General features: G+C 41.9%; 1 protein-coding gene across 2 annotated transcripts in view; it reads left to right on the top strand.

Annotated features, from left to right (window-relative positions):
• mybl2b (v-myb avian myeloblastosis viral oncogene homolog-like 2b) overlaps positions 1 to 19,902 on the top strand; it is a 43,525-nt gene that overhangs the window by 15,362 nt on the left and 8,261 nt on the right. The window contains exons 5-12 of one of the 2 annotated variants that reach the window (XM_034167499.1): positions 928 to 1,148; positions 2,005 to 2,137; positions 2,215 to 2,271; positions 6,921 to 7,118; positions 8,338 to 8,610; positions 8,680 to 8,786; positions 8,866 to 8,965; positions 10,288 to 10,398. In XM_034167499.1, coding sequence (XP_034023390.1) covers positions 928 to 1,148; positions 2,005 to 2,137; positions 2,215 to 2,271; positions 6,921 to 7,118; positions 8,338 to 8,610; positions 8,680 to 8,786; positions 8,866 to 8,965; positions 10,288 to 10,398 — 1,200 coding nt within the window. Of the gene's footprint in view, positions 1 to 927; positions 1,149 to 2,004; positions 2,138 to 2,214; positions 2,272 to 6,920; positions 7,119 to 8,337; positions 8,787 to 8,865; positions 8,966 to 10,287; positions 10,399 to 19,902 lie in introns of both variants that reach the window. The other variant, XM_034167498.1, reaches the window with a different exon arrangement.

Raw genomic sequence — 19,902 nt, forward strand, 5'->3', positions numbered from 1 at the left:
CATTAAAAATAGTCTCAGACGCTCTGTCGACTTTTGCTTTGGGATGCACATACGCCACAATAACAAATATTTGTGGAAATTCTCGGGGTAAATATGGTGGCCGTAAGGACACCGCTAAAAGCTCTACATCTTCAGTGCAGAGTTTGACATTCTTACACCAGCGCTCATTGACGTAAAGACACACTCCTCCCCCCTGTGATTTGCCAGTCACATCTACGTCATGATCGAGACGAAGGGGTTCCCCGAAGTTATCCAGTGCCAAATTTGCATCAGCGTCATTAGCCATAAGCCAGGATTCCGTTATCGCTAACAGGCACGCCTCCCTGAATTCATGTTGGAAACATATTTGTGCCTGTAGCTCGTCAACTTTGTTTCTGAGTGACTGAACATTCATGAGAATCATAGACGGCAGGGGGATCCGATTCATGGCTCGTCTCCGCAGCCGCTGACGCGCGCCGCCCCTTTTCCCTCGCTTCCTGGTTTTGCGAGGAGAAACATATTGAGAGTTTTTAAAATAATCCGATAGATCAACTCTCGGTAAAAGGAGGTCCAAAGTAGGGTCCGCAGGCAATGTATATTCCCATTGCAGAAGAAAATCCCTGCTATACTGGATCCGCGTAAACTCTCCAGCGGGAGGGCTGAGGCTGTTGACGGCATGACACAGCGTCCACAGCAGAAACAGAGCAACAAGCTCCATTCCCAACACAATGTTCAATGGGCAATTAAAACAGGTCCTTCTTCTTAATACACAAGTCAGAAACTTGTTACACACCTTGATACTCAAACAGACTCATATATCAAAAACGAGACAGAGATGTTCCCATTTGCTGCTGGTCGCTGCACGAGCATGCTCTATTTTTAAAGGCTCCAAAAAGTGACCTTTGACCTCCGGTATTTATGTAAAATTGTTTTCTCCTCATTCTTCAGGTTATTGAGCTTGTAAATCTGTACGGTAACAAACAGTGGGCCCTGGTTGCCAAGCACCTGAAGGGCAGACTGGGGAAGCAGTGCAGAGAGCGCTGGCACAACCACCTCAATCCCAACGTGAAGAAGTCATCATGGACGGCAGAGGAGGACCTCATCATCTACAAGGCTCACTGCCTGCTGGGAAACCGTTGGGCTGAGATTGCTAAGCTGCTTCCTGGGAGGTAATTAATGATCTTCCCCTATATCCTGAATCTTTTGATCATGCGCACAGACATGGAGGCACGTGGCAGTGAAAACATCGCCTCCTTGGAAGACTTCAGATTAGCAGTCAAGTGGTTGTTCCAGAGGTTTCAGTAATTATTGAATCGGGCTCAAGGGAGTCAGAAAGAAATCACATGATCAGATTCAAGTTCCGCGCCTTTATGTGGATCTGAATGAATATTAGCAAAGAGAAAAGCCCCGTTCTTTCAGGGTTCTCAAGCTGTATTATGGGTACAGCTTCTGGAAAACCTCCTGGTGATGTCGTGACATGTTACAAACTGCACTGAAACACAATGCCAGATTGTAGCAGAATTTAGTAGCACAATGACAGAATACTCGTATACCGTTTCAAGGTCGACACCCTCCCGGACCCCTAAAGCAGTGGTCTCCAAACTATTCCAGAAAGGGCTGAGAGGGTGCAGGTTTTCTTTGCAGCCACTGACTTCAGCAGGTGATTTCACTGAAGAACTCATGCCTTTGAACAGGTGGGATGAGTTCTTGAGTTCTTCAGTGAAATCACCTGCTGAAGTCAGTGGCTGCAAAGAAAACCTGCACCCTCTCGGCCCTTTCTGGAATAGTTTGGAGACCACTGCCCTAAAGGGAGGCCAAAGTACATTTTATGTGACTGTCCAAATACTTATGGATCTGACTAGGTCTTTTTAAATGTTTGCTTCTTTAATACAAAGACAAAATCCACCAATTCACTTCTTCGACCCTTTAAGTTTGTTTGTTTATTTATTTGTTTGTTTTTATGTGCTGTGGCTGTATGACCTCAGTGGAAAGATTTTCCACTGACACAACTGCATTTATCTACAGGACGGATAACGCAGTGAAGAATCACTGGAATTCCACCATCAAACGCAAGTTGGAGATGGGCTTCTATGCAGGCGAGGTCTGCACACCCAATGAACTGGAGGAGCTTTTGTCCCACATTAACAAAGACCTACAGGTAGGTCATCCTCATTATATCGTCACCTAAGATACAAATCTTAATCTTAAACTGTCTCTGGTTGTCTGATTGAACAGATAAGTTTTCCTCAGGACGGCACGGACACAAGTTCAGTGCAGGAAATGCATCCTTTGGTAAGACTCACCGTTTACATGACTCTCCAACACAGAAAATCACAATTAATGCAGGAAATGTACCAGCCAGGTCTTTATAGCAGTAAAAAGATTTGTGGTTGTTTTGTATGTAAATATTTTTGGATGGAGAGACTGATTTTGGAAGCGTCCAGTGTTTTACTGACACTGCACTGGATCGTTGTTGTGAAGAAGGAGCTGAACCAGAACGCGAGGCTCTCAATTATCATTTGATTTATGCTCCTATGGTCATGAAATTTGGGTAATGACCAAAAGAAGAAGGTCTCGCATACAAGGAACAAAAGTGAGAGTCCTCTGTTGGGTATCTTTACTTAGTCCAGCTTGACTATCAGGGAGGGATTCTGAGTAGAGTCACAGCTTCTTGGCGCATCTGGTGTGTATGCCCCATCGTCATCTACACCACAGGCATCCACAATGTGTGATTCTCCTTTTAAGAGCAGGTGTAACATCAGCGGCTTGTCGTTCTCTTTATTCCTCAGCTACGTTCATCACTTTTGTATGAGCCACAGTTGGCTCAGACCACTCTTGAGTGTTTTTCCTGCATAGAAGAATCATAGAATATCCTTGGTGATGCCACCCGTAGGTGTCTTGTAGAGACGCAGGGCAGCCAACAAGAAGCCCATGATGGCAGCGTATGATGAACTTATTAATGTATAAAGAGCTGAAGAATGACCTGGATAAGAAGATAACACTGAAAATATGTAGATATCTAGGATGAGTATTAACACCCTGCAAGCGTCCAGCTATTGGAGGAGGCAAGTGGCTCCACCTCTGCCAGTCAGATGTAACTGTTGATGTGGTGAGATTATTGTACAACCCCAATTCCAATGAAGTTGGGACGTTGTGTAAAATGTAAATAAAACAGAATACAATGATTTGCAAATCCTTTTCAACCTATATTCAATTGAATACACCACAAAGACAAGATATTTAATGTTCAAACTGATAAACTTTATTGTTTTTGTGCAAATATTTGCTCATTTTGAAATGGATGCCTGCAACATGTTTCAAAAAAGCTGTGACAGTGGTATGTTTACCACTGTGTTACATCACCTTTCCTTCTAACAACACTCAATAAGCGTTTGGGAACTGAGGACACTAATTCTGAAGCTTTGCTTGACTTCAGTTGTTCAACAGTCCGGGGTGCTTGTGCTTCATAATGCGCCACACATTTTCAATGGGTGACAGGTCTGGACTGCCCCTGCACTCTTTTACTACAAAGCCATGCTGTTGTAACACGTGCAGAATGTGGCTTGGTATTGTCTTGTTGAAATAAGCAGGCACGTCCCTGAAAAAGATGTTGCTTGGATGGCAACATGTGTTGCTCCAAAACCTGGATGTACCTTTCAGAATTGATGGTGCCATCGTAGATGTGCAAGTTGCCCATGCCATGGGCACTTACACACCCCCATACCATCACAGATGCTGGCTTTTGAACTTTGCGCTGGTAACAATTTGAATGGTCATTTTCCTCTTTTGTCCGGAGGACACGACGTCCATGATTTCCAAAAACAATTTGAAATATGGACTCATCAGACCACAGCACACTTTTCCACTTTGTGTCTGTCCATTTCAAATGAGCTCAGGCCCAGAGAAGGCGGAAGCGTTTCTGGATGTTGTTGATCTATGGCTTTCACTTTGCATGGTAGAATTTTAACTTCGACTTGTAGATGTAGCGGCAAACTGTGTTAACTGACAATGGTTTTCTGAAGTTTTCCTGAGCCCACGCGGTAAGATCCTTTACCAGGGCTGTGATTTCATCATTTGGGGGGAGGTGTTAGTGTGGTACTCTTTAATCGTGATCGTTACTGAGTTTTTAAAATGTTTATCGCAAAGCATTCTTTTTTTTTGCGACATCATGCAAGTTTTATAAGTCCGCGGGCACTGATCTGTGTGTCAGACCCCCTGCAAATTTTTCTCGGATTTCACAATTTTCATTTCACAGCCCTGGTTCCTGAGCCCACACTGTAAGATCCTTTACCAGGGCTGAGAAAACTCCACGATCCGTGGATTTCATCATGGGGGGGTTAGTGTGGTACTCTTTAATCATGATCGAGTTTTTAAAATGCTTATCACAAAGCGTTCTCCCCCCCCCCCCCGTTTAAAGACATCACGCAAGTTTTATAAGTCTGCAGACACTGATCTGTGTGTTACAGATACATATCAGTTTCCTCAGATCCGCAGAGTTTCGAGGAGAATAAAAGGCACTCAAAGCTTGGCTGTTACGACAGTTGTCATAAAGCGGGACTGGTTGGTTGCTGCGGTGACACTGTGTGGCTCCTGTGCGAAGCTTAGCTAAACGTAGCATGTGGACATCGCACACTTTTAGAACTCTAAAATTTTTAAAAGAAGAATTTGCAGCATGTCTGTGTCACGGAGCGACATCAGACAGAGAGAAGATGGCGAGAAAGAGGGTTTGAAAAAGTGTGATAAGGACAAGAATCCGTGGAATTGTTGCTGACTTCATGAACACACCTGAAAAATAAACGGGAAAAGTGAACTGGTAAGAATTTTTCTCTCTCTGGAAAATAAACAGTGTGCTGTTCAAACAGGATTTAAGAAAAGATTATGTGCCTTATTTTTTCTTTCATTAATCTAGACTTTCATTAGACACTTTTAATCTGTCTTTCAGGGAGGAACAATTAACTCCTTGGTTACTGCCTCAAATTCGATGCTTGGTACACTTTTAGTTATGACTGCTTAACTATGCTTTGTCACAAAATAGAGTTGTAGCAAATGGCAAATGTTTGTCGTGGAAACTACCTACAGATATGAAAATACAGGGCTAATTACAGGCCCCAACGTTAACCCAAGTGATGGACATAACTAATAACTGAACTTGGAACAGTTTTGTTACAAGCATGAGTCATTCTTCTATTAAAGCATGTGTTAATTTTATACACTTTACAACTTTAATAGTTGAGATTTCTCCCATAAAATATCCACTCAAAAAATAGAAATTTATGTTTGCACTAGTTAAAGAAAATTATTTTATTTACCTGTAACTGGCCAATTTACCTCAAAATGTCTCATAAATAATTTACTATTAGTAGTAGTGCATTCCTTTGACAAAGTCCAGATTATGCCATTTAGCAGTGTGTAAAATAATAGCCTGACAATTTCTCTGACCATTTTGAGTACAATTTTATGGTGAAATTAGATCTTGTGTTTAAGACTGAATTATTGTAATATTAGCAAGCATCATAGCAAGAAGGCAAACAAACCACCACCAAGACCACTTCAGTGCACTAATTCCATCCCTTCCTTTAGAGTAGGGGTGCCCAAACGTTTTTGAACCGAGATCTACTTTAAAGTTGACAGTGTATCGAGATCAACCAAGCCATATCGAACATTTTGTGTTTTTATTTTTTGTTTGTTTCTGGGTTTTTTTTTTTTTTTTTTAGTTTTCTTAAGTCTGGTATTTAGTGCAGTGATTTATTTTTGACAAAGAAAAAACTGCCCAGAATTGACGTGACACACGCAGTTGGGACATTTATTTATTATTTTGCTGTTTTGGTTTAATTTTGTGGGTCAGTGGAAAAAATACAGCACTTGGGCCAAAAACAATTTCTGAATAGAATTTTATGTGGCAAAAAATAAATGCGTACAGTTGCAACGACAGAGGTGGGAAACGGACTGTCTGGCATCTATGTGAGCCAATCAGAAGCACGCACTAAGGCACTCTCAGCCAATGAAATAGAGGAACATGCTGCTGGATGTCTGCCTCCTTTTCCGTGAAATACTTATGCTTTCACATAAGTGTCCAATAACACCAGGAAAAGTCACTGGATTTCTCGCTAGTTGCTTTGATGAAGAAGAAGAAAAAAAAACGCAGGAGTGGTCTGACTCAACCTCTCTCTCTCTCTCTCTGTGTCCGACTGCAGTCTGTCACTCTTTCTGACCGGCTTCTCTTGCTCTCTTTTCATGGGACCGACTGGAACTCAGCCCGCGATCGACTGGAGTCAACCAGAGAAACCCAGAAGTGAACAGGAGCCAGGGGTTTAAGGCTTGTGGGGCCCCAGAAACCAAGTTAATTTTGTATCTGATGATACATTTTCAGCATCTCCTGGAAGAAAAAATCTCAAAGGAAGTGCAAAGCTCAACCTGCTGGGCAAATGGAAGCAATGATCCTAGATTCAACCTTTCATTTGAACTGTTAATGATTATGTTGAAATAACAAGTGAGTTATTGATATTGAGTGTTGTTAGAAGGAAAGGTGATGTAACACAGTGGTAAACATACCACTGTCCCAGCTTTTTTGAAACGTGTTACAGGCATTCATTTCAAAATGAGCAAATATTTGCACAAAACAATAAAGTTTATCAGTTTGAACATTAAATATCTTGTCTTTATGGTGTATTCAATTGAATATAGGTTGAAGAGGATTTACAAATCATTGTATTCTGTTTTTATTTAAATTTTACACAACGTCCCAACTTCATTGGAATTTGGTTTGTAGAAGCATTGCAGTGATGTTCAGAGGGAATTATGGGAACGGCATCACTGTCCAAATACTTATGGACTCAACTGCAAGACTGCGCCTTTACCACGTTGAAGACATATTTTCCACAATATGACTCATCAAATCTTGCTGCCCCATAACTAACATCTGCTTCTGCCATCGGTTGCAGGTACCTTCAGCGTCGACGTCCGTTCCAGATAAGACTGGACCCTCGAAGTCCGCCTCCTATCCCAGGAACAGCGTGAGCCCCAAGACTGAGGGAGATGGCACTGGAGACACAACCACCACCAGCTGGGTGATCGACAGTTCGGGATTTCTCTCCCCTACAGGCCCACAGCTGAAAGAAGTGATGGATATGGTGGATGGAGTAAGTATCTTTGGGATGGACAATCAGTATCAGCTTCATAATATTTTACTTTGCTGGGTGACATGAACTAAAATTAATGTCACTGTCTTACTTGTGAGACTGTATCACAGTGTACATGCCTTCTTAATCATCCTCTTATTTGAATAAGAGTTTAACCTGGACTGTCTTCATTTTCCAGTTTGCTCACACAACACAATCACAGTGTCACTATATTGCAATGACTCCAAAATGACTCGAGCCAGTTACTTTGGTAAGAAAAGGTGTTTTGACTCACCTGTGGAGCTCAGAACAGAAAATAAATTGTAGCTTTCACATCCTCAGTGCTGCAGAGCTTATTTGAACTGCAGATGTACTGAAATGATTATTAATTTTCAAATTAATGGAGATGTGAGGTTTTTGTTTTTTCTGTATTATTTTTCTTGGACCTGGCAGGAGTTCTCATTTGCCACCCTGAAACTGGCTGTGTTGTGTGCACTTGGCGTCTGGCCCATAATTTCACATTTGATTTTGTTTATGCCATTTCAAATACAAAAAGTAAATTGGGCTTCTCAATGTAAAAAATAAATAAATAAATCTAAAATTATCATCTTTAAACTGGAAGTAAATCTCTATAACTTGATATAAATTAATTAAAAATATAAATGCCAAGATGATGGGTTGCATAATTAATCAGCCCCTTTGGTATAATACCTGTAAATAATCAGTTTTATTGACAGTTTTCTTCAGACAAATCAGGGGATGGATACATGAACATTTCCAAGTCACTGAATATGTCTTGGACTTTATTTACATCAGTTATGAAGAAATACAAACAGTATGTCTGTCAGTATGGAGTAGACAGTTCTCAAAAACTGACTGTGCAAGAAGGAGAAGAGTGAGGAAAGACACCCAGACAACCCAGAAGAAGTTACAGGCTTCTGTGGCTGCAATGGGAGAAATTATGCACAGCGCATGTTTTGCATTTTGTATCACCAGTTATACAGCTTCATGATAAAGTGGGACAGAGGAGGGTTTTCTTTCACCAAAACAGATCAAAGCTAGGCTTGCATCTCAGATGTACCTTCTGGCAAATTGTATCTGATCTTTCAGGTCTTCTTTTTAAGAAAGTAGGCGGGATAAACAGTCAATTTATTTAAATCTCATCCTTTTCTGATCATATAATTGCACATGCTGACATCGTAATTCCTGAAACTGACAGTAAGGTAACATCTGCTATTAGGATCTTGAGGGGTGGTACAATCTTGTGGCCTTTGACCTTCCCGAAGAGAATCCAAGTCCAGAACGTCACCAGTTTCGCTTGGAGGGCAGCACTTTACAAGAACTGAGCAAAAACAGCAAGGGTGAGCTCATCCCTATCTCTCCTGGTGGGGTCACACCACCCTCCATACTGAGCCGCAAAAACCGCCGAAGAGTTGCCTTGTCTCCCGATGCCGCTAGCTCACAGACTCCAAAGAGCACTCCTGTCAAAATCTTACCCTTCTCTCCGTCTCAGGTAAGTCTGGTCCGGCAGTCTGGTAGCCGTCACATGACACAGCCCGCTAACTGGCGTTTGTCATTTCAGTTCCTCAACACTTCCCTCACATCCACACCCGTCTGCAGCCAGAAAGCAGTCGTAACTACTCCACTGCAGCGTGACAAGACCCCCCTCACTCAGAAGGAGAACATGGTGTACGTGGTCCTGAACACGGGTCTGGTGGCTGGAGGTGCTGAACTTTGTGGTTCATTTTCAGTCTTTGTTTTCACGCAGATTTATTACACCCAATCACAAGTCTGAGTTCTGCACAACTCCACGAACTCCCACACCATTTAAAGACGCCATGGAGAAATACGGCCCTCTGCAGCCTTTGGTGAGTTTATGTTGTTACTGGAAAGCAAACGGCCCTTTGGTGATGTTAAAGCAGTGAGCCCGAGACCCGAGGAACCTCTGTTCAACAGGGTTTGTAAGGCAGCACGCTGACATCGGTGTGTGTGAATGGGTGAATGTGAGGCATCGTTGTAAAGTGCAGGGCTGTGAAAAGTCCATGGAATTCTGTGGATTTCGTCATGAGGAGAGAGAGTTAGTGTTGTACTCTGCTGATGCTCTGTAATCATGATTGTAATTGAGTTTGGAAAATGAGTAGTGTTTTTTTTTTTTTTTTTTTTTTTTGCGACATCGTACAAATTTTATAAATCCACGAACACTGGTCAGTATCTGTGGGATTCCATGGAATGAAATGCCTCTCTCAAAGCGTGGGTGTTACGACAGTTGTCATAAAGCAGGACTGGTTGGTTGCTGCAGCGACGCTGTGTCTGCTGCATGTGCTACTTTTGTTGTGTCTAATTAAAGACGCTGTTCTTAAGCTAAACGTAGCGTTTGGACATCACAAAATTTTACGGCCATCAAGTTTTTAAAAGAAGAATTTTACTGTATGTCTGTGTCCCTGAGCGACATCTGACAGTGGGAGGATGGTGAGACAGGCACTGAGATAAAAAAAAAAAAGCTGCAAAAAGCTCACTGCATCTTGTGCCGTCAGGACGTTAACTGCAGTAAGAATTTTTCTCTGCCTGGAAAATAAACATTGTGCTGTTCAAACAGGATTTCACAAAAGAATATATGTAACTTTGTATTAATGTAGACTTTTTCTTTAATTGGAAAACAGACATTGTGGCTTTGAATGTATTTACAGCATTTCACACAAGAATATAAATGACTTTTTACTATAATCTGTTATTGATATTTTACCCTGATTTTAAAAATATTCTACAATCTTTAGCTGTGGTTTTGAATTTCATGTAATTTAATTGTTCTGAGTTGATACATAATTTGCTTTACAATTAAAAGGAAAATCATTCCAGGTCCTACTTCCACGTCATGTTCTGTGATTTCAACATGATCATTGACAGTTCACATGAAAGGTTGAATACAAGATCATTTAAATATGCATCTTTTGAGTTTTTTTTTTTTTTTTTTTTGTAAAAATGTATCATTAGATACAAAATTCATGTGGTTTCCATGGTCCTGTGGGCCTCAGACCCCAGGCTCCTGGGGGCTGCGTGCCCCCAGACCCCCTGCAAATTTTCCTCAGATTTCACAGTTTTCATTTCACAGCCCTGAAAGCGCTTTGAGTGTCTGCTTCAGATGGAAGGAATGTCTGCCCTGTAATACTGTAGTTCCTGCTGTGTGCCGCAGCCTCAGACTCCAAACCTTGAAGACGACATCAACGAGGTCATTCTTCGAGACACTGAGACTGAGCTGGGTGTTGTAACTTCAACTCCACCTGGGCAGAGACGTAAAACAGTTGTGAGTATGAGACAATGTCTGCACTGCAGGAGCAGGGTTTGGGGGGGGGGCACAGTGGGCAACAGTGTGCCATCAGGGATCAACACAGCACAGATATTATTGATGAACTCCTGAAATGAAAGTCCTGAAGATCTATGAAGTCACTTGTTGCACATCCAGAAGTCAGTGCGGGAATAATAACCCACTGTTAACTTATTAGTAACCTACTTAGAAATAACTTACAGTAAGTTACTTCATTGACAAATTAATGTCTAGACTTGTAACCTGGTATGAGGGTTAGTGTTGGAATTGGCTTGAAGAGAAAATCCAGGTCTAAGATAATTTTTAAATGACATTTATGTCTCCCATTGACTTTTGTGAAGTTTGTACTTAAGCCCCTTTCACACCGGTGAAAACGTAGAGTTGCGTATTGTGGCGTACCTACTACGCTGAGTTATGCAGCTCTACGCTGAGTTTAAGCAGCTCTACACAGTACACTGCATCCAGTGCTCTGCACAGTGGAAAGCACGCCATTTTTAAGCAAGTCTGCGCTACACTGAGCTACTGCATGCAAATCTATACACAAGACTGTGCAACTGTACACTGTAGAAAGTGAGTCGGTGGCTCTAAACGTTGCGTGGTAGAAACATAAGCTGGTTTGTGAGTGCTGCTGTGGAGGGAGAGATGCAGCTGCTTCCTCCGCGTGTGGTGCTGGTGTGTGGTGTGGGGCTTCTACCGTTGCGTGTGATGGGGCGGGTGCGGCTGCTGTAATGTCGTGGTGGTGGCCAGCCAGGAAGAATTTGTCGGCGTCCTCTGCCAGCGCATGGCAGTCTGTGATCATGGTGTTGGCCATCTGGGGGCAGTTGGTTCACGAAAAGTCCGGCTGGTGTCCTCCCAGGAGCTGCAGCATTCTGTCCATGAGCTCTGAGGGCTTGCTGTCCTCCAACCCATGCAGAAACAAGAGCCTGCTGGCCCTTAAACCATCTGACAGTTCAAAAGGTTTGAGGAGGTGATCCTTGATGGCGGCCTATTTCTTCACGGGGCGGGGGGGGTTGCAATAGCATGATTATTCTGCCGAGGAGCTGCTGAGAGCCGAGATGTAATAATGTTTTGTGTCGTTTGCAGTGATCTCTGAGTGAACTGCGCCTCGGTTTGTGTAAACCTGGTGGTAGTTTACAGAAACGTGAGTTTGAGCATCGAAAAGTTTCAGCTGCAGCGGACATTCCCGTGTGAAAAGGTTTGATCTAGAGGCTGTCATTTTTTTGGGAATCCCACGGGTCACGAGATTCCTGTGGGAGTCCCACAGGATGGGAGTCAACTTTGGTATTTATCACATGATTAGAAAAAAGGCTGAAAAATAGCGGGCGGCTTTGCTTAAAGCCGTCAATTAGAACTGGGTCCGACGCTGCAGCCATCTGTGTGCTTGTGCAGTCGGCTCGCTGCGAGGGGGGAAGCAGCTTCAGTCAGTGAGCGCGCACTGAGCAGAGAGGAAGCAACAAACAAACTGTGGCGCTGCCTTTATTTCTCTCTGGACTGTTCTGACGGTACGTCCTGTTCACACCATGTGCGCGTGTCTGTGACAGTTATACTGAATTTATGAGATGAAATAAATGGTCAAAATTCCTTAAAACATTAGAATATATAAATGAATGTTATAAAAATCACACACACGTGTTTAAACAAACCTGATGTGGAGAAAATCTGCAGTGATGTTCAGAAGCAGAAATCGCATAAAGCAGCCGAGAACTCTGAACTTTAACAGGCTGTTATTTTCCGAAGATATTGATTTTAGGTGACTTAATGTAGTTGTTTTATGTTCAAACACAAAATGTGACTGAGGATGAGAAAAAAAGAGGAAATGAACTCTAGTCAGAATAAAAATACAAGCTGCTGAGTTTTATTTCTCAAAATGATTAGTCTGCAGCTCTATGTTTCATTTATTTTAAAGTAAGTTACCGCTTATTATTTACAAAAATCATGAGTCAAATCAGTCTGCTTTGTTCAATTTTTCCTGCACATTTGTGTGATCATCACTGAGTTTTTAAAATGCTTATCGCAAAGCGTTCTCTTTTTTTACGACATCGTGTAAGTTTTATAAGTCCGCGGACACTGATCTGTGTGTTACAGATACAAATCAGTTTCCTCGGAGTTTCGCAGAGGAAAAATGCCACTCAAAGCGTAGCTGTTACGACAGTTGTCGTAAAGCGGGACTGTGGTTGCTGTGGCGACGCTGTGTGGCTGCTGTGCGACGCTTAAGCTAAACTTAGCATGTGGATATCCCAAACTTTAGAGCTTTCAAGTTTTTAAAATAAGATTTGTGCAGCATGTCTGTGTCACAGACCGATGGCGAGAAAGACTGTTTGAAAAAGTCTTGTAAGGACAAGAATCCGTGGAATTGTCGCTGGCTTCGTCAACACACCTGAAAGATAAAAGAAACGGGAAAAGTGACCTGTGCCCTGTCAGGAAACACGGTAAGAATTTTTCTCTCTGGAAAATAAACATTCTGCTGTTCAAACAGGATTTTAGACAAGATTATGTGACTTTTTTCACTAATCTAGACTTTCATTGTAAAAAAGACTGGCTTTGAATGGATTTAGGCTGCATGAATTTACACAAGAATATAAGTGACTTTTCACTATAAGGTATGTTATTGATATTTTACCATGATTTTCCAAATATTCTACAAGCTTTATCTGTGGTTTTTGAAATGCTGTAACAGTCTTTTCAGTCTTCATAAATTTCATGTAGTTTAGTTGTTCTGAGTTAATGCATAATTTGGTTTACAGTTAAAAGGAAAATCATTCCAGGTCCTACTTCCACGTCATATTCTGTTATTTCAACATCATCACTGACAGTTCAAATGAAAGGTTGAATACAGGGTCATTTAAATATCCCCAATTTTCAGATTTGTTCTTCCAGGAGATGCTGAAAAAGTATCATTAGATAAAAATTTAATTCTGGGGCCCCACAGGGCCCAAGACCCCCTGCAAATTTTCCTCGGATTTCACAATTTTCATTTCACAGCCCTTTAAACTGCCCTGTCCCAACCTCTTTTTTTTTTAATTGGAAAATGATGCAGGCCTTAAATGTAGGAATGGATATATATTAATAAAAATAAAGCTGACCACACAAAACATGAAATATGTTGGTTTCATACAGTCTGCAGTTACAGAAATAGAAGTCAAAGTAAATGTCATTATCAATTATCAGTATCATTATGTGTCCACAGGCCATGTATTATTTATGTTTTGTGTCTTTTTTTTTTTTTTTTTTTTATTAAGGCAATAAGTGCCTCCCTGTATTACCACAGATGAACTGTTTCTGTTGCCATATCTTCTGCAATAAAACTGCAGAAGCCTAAAAAGTAAAAGAAAGAAAAAATGGAAGCGTTACAGGAGCGGGAGTCTTTTCACCAGGAGTGGGACGGGACAGGAATTTTATTTTATTTTTTTTTATTTTTTTTTTTACTCTGGCCCAGGATTGGGATGGGACAGGAATTTTTCTGTGGGAGTGGGACAGGACAGGAGTGAAAATCTACTCCCATGTCACCGTCTAGTTTGATCCACAGAGGTGTGACATGTCCCTGAGACAAGCAGAAAACCCAGTTTACCGCAAATGGCTGCATTCTTTTCTAAATAATGTTTGAGTCCCTTAATTATGTACGAGACAGTCCTTTTGTGCGCATGTCCACGTGCACATGCCTGTGTGCTACAGCATTCATGAGTGCATTCATCCAGAGTGAATTAGCTGGAGAGCAGGTGAAGTGCATGTGTGTGGATGATCCGTGCAGCGCCTGTGCGTGCGTGATCAGAACTGGATGTGCGCCTGATCAGAGCAGTGTAATCGAACGCGTGTGTGCGACTGCATGATCCACAGTCACAGCGCCCGATGATCGAACAAACTGAACAGAAACAGCAGGGTTTTGGGGGGACAGAGAGAGACAGCGTGCTCTCTGTCTCTCTCAAACTGTCTCGCTCTCAAAGCTGAAACAAGAAGCTGGATGTTTAAGTATGCTCGTGAGTTTAACTGGCAATATTTTCTACTTGTTTGGGGGGACGAGCACACAAGGACTCTGAACTTTGCGATCTGATGTTTCCAGCCCTGACAAGGAAGCAGCGGGTCCCGCTGAACCTGTGGAAACGAATACATTTGCTTTTTACCGTTTTGAGAATGGCGCGCATTTCTACAATGCAAAAAATAAAAAGTAGGCAGGAGTGGACTGTGAGAGGCAGAAAAATAGCAGCCAGGGGTACATACGTGGTAGTAAAAGCACAGAAAGCAACCACACACCAGCCTACACAGGGACTACGCCAAATCTGTGCAATTTTCCAGCGTACTCTACACGCATCACAACGTAACTGTATGGAAGCCCGTGTGAAAGGGGCGTTTGTACCATGCTGCCACCTAGTGGTGGGTAGTATCAATGCCAGGCCTGGTATTTTTCTGGCCTGAACCGGATTTCCGGCTTTTGGATCCAGATATAATGCATTTTGTCTCTTATTTAACACAATTGTGACAGAGTTTGGGGGGAGAAAGCGAGGAAGTGCAGCAGCGGTGTTTTTTGTTGTTTTTTTTTTGTTTGTTTGTTTTTGTTTTTCTTTCATGTACGCACGCGAACGAATCGTCCGTGAAGATATTTTTATTAATTACACAGATGTATAATAAAAGAAATGGTGACTGGTTTATAACACAATTATCACAGAGTTTGAGGGGGAGAAACCGAGGAAGTGCAGCAGCAGCCAGTGTTTTTTATTTTTATATTTTTTGTTACCTCCGCCAAGGAGGTTATGTTTTCGGTCGCGTTTGTTTGTTTGTTTGTCTGTTTGTCAGCAGGATAACTCAAAAAGTTTTGAACGGATTTTGATGAAATTTTGTGGAGTGGTTGGAAATGACAAGAGGAACAAGTAATTAAATTTTAGTGGTGATCTGAATCACGATCTGGATCCCAATGCTAACGTGTTAGCATGTCTAAGGCATTTTCAATGTTAAAAGTTAGCCTTAAGCAGTTGCAGCTGTCCGCACGTTCGGGTGCATTTATTTTCAAATTGTAATATTTCTTAAATTTATTTTTGTTTATATATTAATAATCTAATGATTATTATATACAATTTTAGAGAGACAAAAAGAAATAGATCACTGTGCCAAGGAGGGAATCTCTTTAGGGTCTCTGACCCTATGGCCTTGTTTAGAGAAGTGTTTGATAAATATTAAAAAATTCATATATTTGCAGTTTAGTTGAATAATAAATTGAATTTTGTCTCTTATTTGTTTTTGTCTATAAGCACATGCAATATCAATATCAGTGCTCAGATGACAGTAGCTTCTGGGAAAGGTGCAAGTTGCAATAAACTGTGATGCCAAGCGGTAAGGATACATGCTATCCAGTCACAGCAGATGAAACTTTTTTTTTTACTACTGAGCAAACATCATTGTTAGAATTTTTTAGATTCAGTGATTCCACGGCGTGTAGATGTTATGGCTTCAGTGACCCCATAGCCTTGGCGGAGGTTTGCACTCTGAGTGCTTCTAGGTTTTTTTTTTGTGTGTCTGTGTGTTTTTTTTTTTTTTTTTGGTTTTGTTTTTTTTTTTTTTTTTTTTTTTTTTTTGCGTGCGTGCGCGAACAAATCGTCCATGAAGATAATTTTATTTAGATGTATTTTGTAACTTTAAAATGGGACCGATGCTAACGTGTTAGCATGTATATGGTGTTTTCAATGTTAAAATTAGCATTAAGCTGTTCGCATCTCAGCACAGTCTATGTGCGTTTGTTTTCTGTATAATAATTAATGGCTTAGCGTTTGTTGTCGTAAAAGAGTCTAAATGTATTACGAATTGTAATATTTTTATTTAGTTTTATTTATATATTAATAATAGCAACAACAACAAAAGTAATTAATATTGCTACAGTACAATTTTAGAGAAACAGACAAAAAGAACCTGATAAAACAAAACACATCAGAAAAGGTAAAACCAACTAACAATGAACATAAATAAATAACCGTTTCCTGTGAACACCTAGTGACTCGGCATCTAAAAATGCTCATAATCGGGTTAAACCTGATGGAAATCTCTTTGTGGTGTGTCGGTGATGTATGTATGTGCAAAATAAAAACACACTACTACAGGTATGTTTTTGATGAGAATATAACATCATAACTGTTACAAGCTCAAACGTTGATGTTGTGTGACAAAGGCCTTTTAATAATAACTCACTTAAACAAATAATGGCAAAACTCACATGTAAGTAAAAAATAAAACAACAAAAAAATGATTAATCGATTATTAAAATCGTTAGTTGCAGCCCTAGTTTGTTTTACGAGTGAGAGCATTTTACCGATTAAATGCGAATACGCCAGTTTTGAGTTTCTCAGTGCGGATGCGTTTTCAAAACTGGTGACAGTGTTACTTTGTGCACAGCAGAACAACGTTGTCAGTTGCTTTAGGCCCTAATTTTGTATTTTATTGACTGTACAGTCAATAAGCACCCATTTGGTGCATTCACCGGATTAGAAGAGATCAAAATACTACAGAAGGCAAAGAATTTTTACTTGACAGTTTGAAGTGAGTTTTCTTTGTTTGACGACTTCAAACCCATTAAAATTCACTAGAATATACAAAATTGGACTTGCTCTTTTAAAAAATTTCTGGGGGAGATCCCCCAGACCCTCCATAATCAATACTGTGTTTTTACTTCACAGATTGAAGTGAGTTTTATTTGGAGGGCTTCATACCTGTTAATATTCACCAGAATACACAAAATTTGACTTGGTCTTTAAAAAATGTTCTGGGGAGGCACCCCCAGACCCCCCAGAATCAAGACTATACCCCGCCCCCAACCACACTTTTATGTACCTTTTATGTTCAAGTTCTGCATTCTTTTTATGCTTTGTCTGTCTCTCCTTAGAGGCTATTTATAATAGATTTGTATACTGTATAATGTGTTTGTTGTATTTATTGAGGAAAAGAGTGTGTGCCCCCACTACACCACATTTTAGGGAATTGCTGGCATTGATTTTTGCCAGGAAAAAAATTTCAGTCAGATGAAAATTTATTGCTTTAACCCATGATGTAGTCAAAACCTGCAGATGTTAGGGGAACCTATGCTCAATTTTTGTTTGTGGTTATTTTATTTTTGCTTTAGAAAACTGCATTGTAATACACAAACCACTTGACCTCAAAGATGGTAATGATTGTTTTAAAATCTTTAACACTGGGTGTTCCTGAGAGCTTTCCAAACAGGTTTGAAAGGCCTAATATTGCAACCCCCAGCCCGGGGCTTTGCCCCTGGACCCCTTTGGGGACCTAGGCGGCCCCCAAACCCCTCGACTAATTAGTTTCTGGCTTGACCATATTGCCTCAATGCCAGCCCTACAATGTGTACATACAGAATTGCATTTCTGAACTAAAATGTTGTTGTAACACTGGAGCATTGAAGTGCAGCACTGCTGATCTGGATTGCTGGTTTAAAAAATATTGTAGAATAAAGTGATTTTAACACAGAAAATAATACATTTTAAGGTTAGATTTGTTTTATTTTTCCTGTGTGTTTGTTCACATGATTAATTAAGGCCTGTTGTAAATTCACTCACTCATCTTCAACCGCTTATCCAGGATTGGGTCATGGGGGCAATAACTGCACCAGGGGACCCCAGACTTCCCTTTCCTGTGCCACATTGACCACCTCTGACTGGGAGTTCCTGAGGCGTTCCCAGGCCAGTGTGGAGATAATATCTCTACCTAGTCCTGGGTCTTCCACAGGGTCTCCTCCCAGATGGACGTGCCTGGAACACCTCCCTTGGGAGGCACCCAGGGGGCAACCTTACCAGATGCCTGAACCACCTCAGCTGGCTCCTTTCAACACGAAGGAGCAGTGGCTCCACTCCGAGCTCCCCACAGATATCCGAACGTCTCACCTTGTTTTTAAGGGAGACACCAGCCACCCTCCTGAGGAAGCCCATTTCAGCTGCTTGTACCCGCGATCGAGTTCTTTCGGTCATGACCGAAATCTCAGACCGAAATCTCATGATCACAGGTGAGAGTAGGAACCAAGATTAACTAGTAGATCAAGATCTTCACCTTTTGGCTCAGCTCCCTTTTCGTCACAACAGTACGGTAGAGCGAATGCAACACCGCCCCTGCTGTGCTGATTCTCAAGCCAATCTCATGCTCCATTGTCCCCTCACTCATGAACAAGACCCTAAGGTACTTGATCTCCTTCACTTGGTGCAAGGACATATTCCCTACCCGGAGTAGGCAGTTCATCGGTTTCCTGCTGAGCAAGGTGCAGCCCTGGTGGAGGCCAACCTCCACTGGAAACTGGTCTGACTTACTGCTAATGACTTGAACACAGCTCTCACTTTGTGAGTACAGAGATTGGATGGCCCTGAGAAGATAACCCCCTCACTCCATATTCCTGCAGCACCTCCCACAGTATCTCCTGGGGTACCTGATCATACGCCTTCTCCAAGTCCACAAAACACATGTAGACTGGGTGGGCATACTCCCAGGCACCCTCCAGGATCCTTGTGAGAGTAAAGAGCTGGTCGGTTGTTCCACGACTAGGACAATCAGAGGTTCGACTATCAACTGAACCCTCCTTTTCAGCACCCTGGAGTAGACTTTACCAGGGAGGCTGAGTAGTGTGATGCCCCTGTAATTGGCACACACTCTTTGGTCCCCTTTTTTAAATATGGAGACCACCACCCCAGTATGCCACTCCTTAGGCACTGTTCCAGGCCTCAATGCAGTGTTGAAGAGACGCCTCATCCAAAACAATCCCTCCACACCCAGAGCCTTCAGCATTTCTGGATGGATCTCATCAACCCCCGGGGCCTTGTCACTGCGGAGTTGTTTGACTACCTCAGTGACTTCCACCAGTGAAATTGATGAAAATCCTCCATCAGCTTCCAGCTCTGCTCCTACTATAGAGGGTGCTCCGGTCTGATGCAGGAGTTCCTCAAAGTGTTCCTTCCAACGACTGATTACCTCCTGAGTTGAGGTCAACAGAGTCCCATCCTTTCTGTAGACAGCTTGGATGGTTCCCCGTTTATCCCTCGTCAGGTGCCTCACGGTCCTCCAGAAGCACCTTTGTGCCGACCAAGTGTCCTTCTCCACGGTTGCTCCGAACTCCTCCCACACTCGCTGCTTTGCCTCCCCCACAGCAGAGGCTGCCGCCCTTTGGGCCTGTCGGTACCTTGCAGCTACGGGTGCCGGAAAAAAAACGATTCACGTCCGAATCGCGATTCTTATTTATTAAAATTCTGAATCAATCCAAAATGTTCAAGAATCTATTTTTTTTATGCATTTTTTAAACATTTTCTTGCTTACTCGCTGCGTGTACTGTTTGTCAGGCAACGGCCTCCGTACTACAGCGTCCCCGCAGATGACGGATGAAGAGAATTCAGCCTGCACTGTCTTTGCTGAAGGCAAATGTTTGGGCGCATTTTGGATTTTATTATTTGCTGCGTAAGAAGGAGCTTGACATGACTTATGCAGTGTGCAAAATCTGCAAAATGAAAGTCATGT

Source organism: Thalassophryne amazonica, chromosome 3, assembly GCF_902500255.1.
Source record: "Thalassophryne amazonica chromosome 3, fThaAma1.1, whole genome shotgun sequence".
Classification (NCBI taxonomy): Eukaryota; Metazoa; Chordata; class Actinopteri; order Batrachoidiformes; family Batrachoididae; genus Thalassophryne; species Thalassophryne amazonica.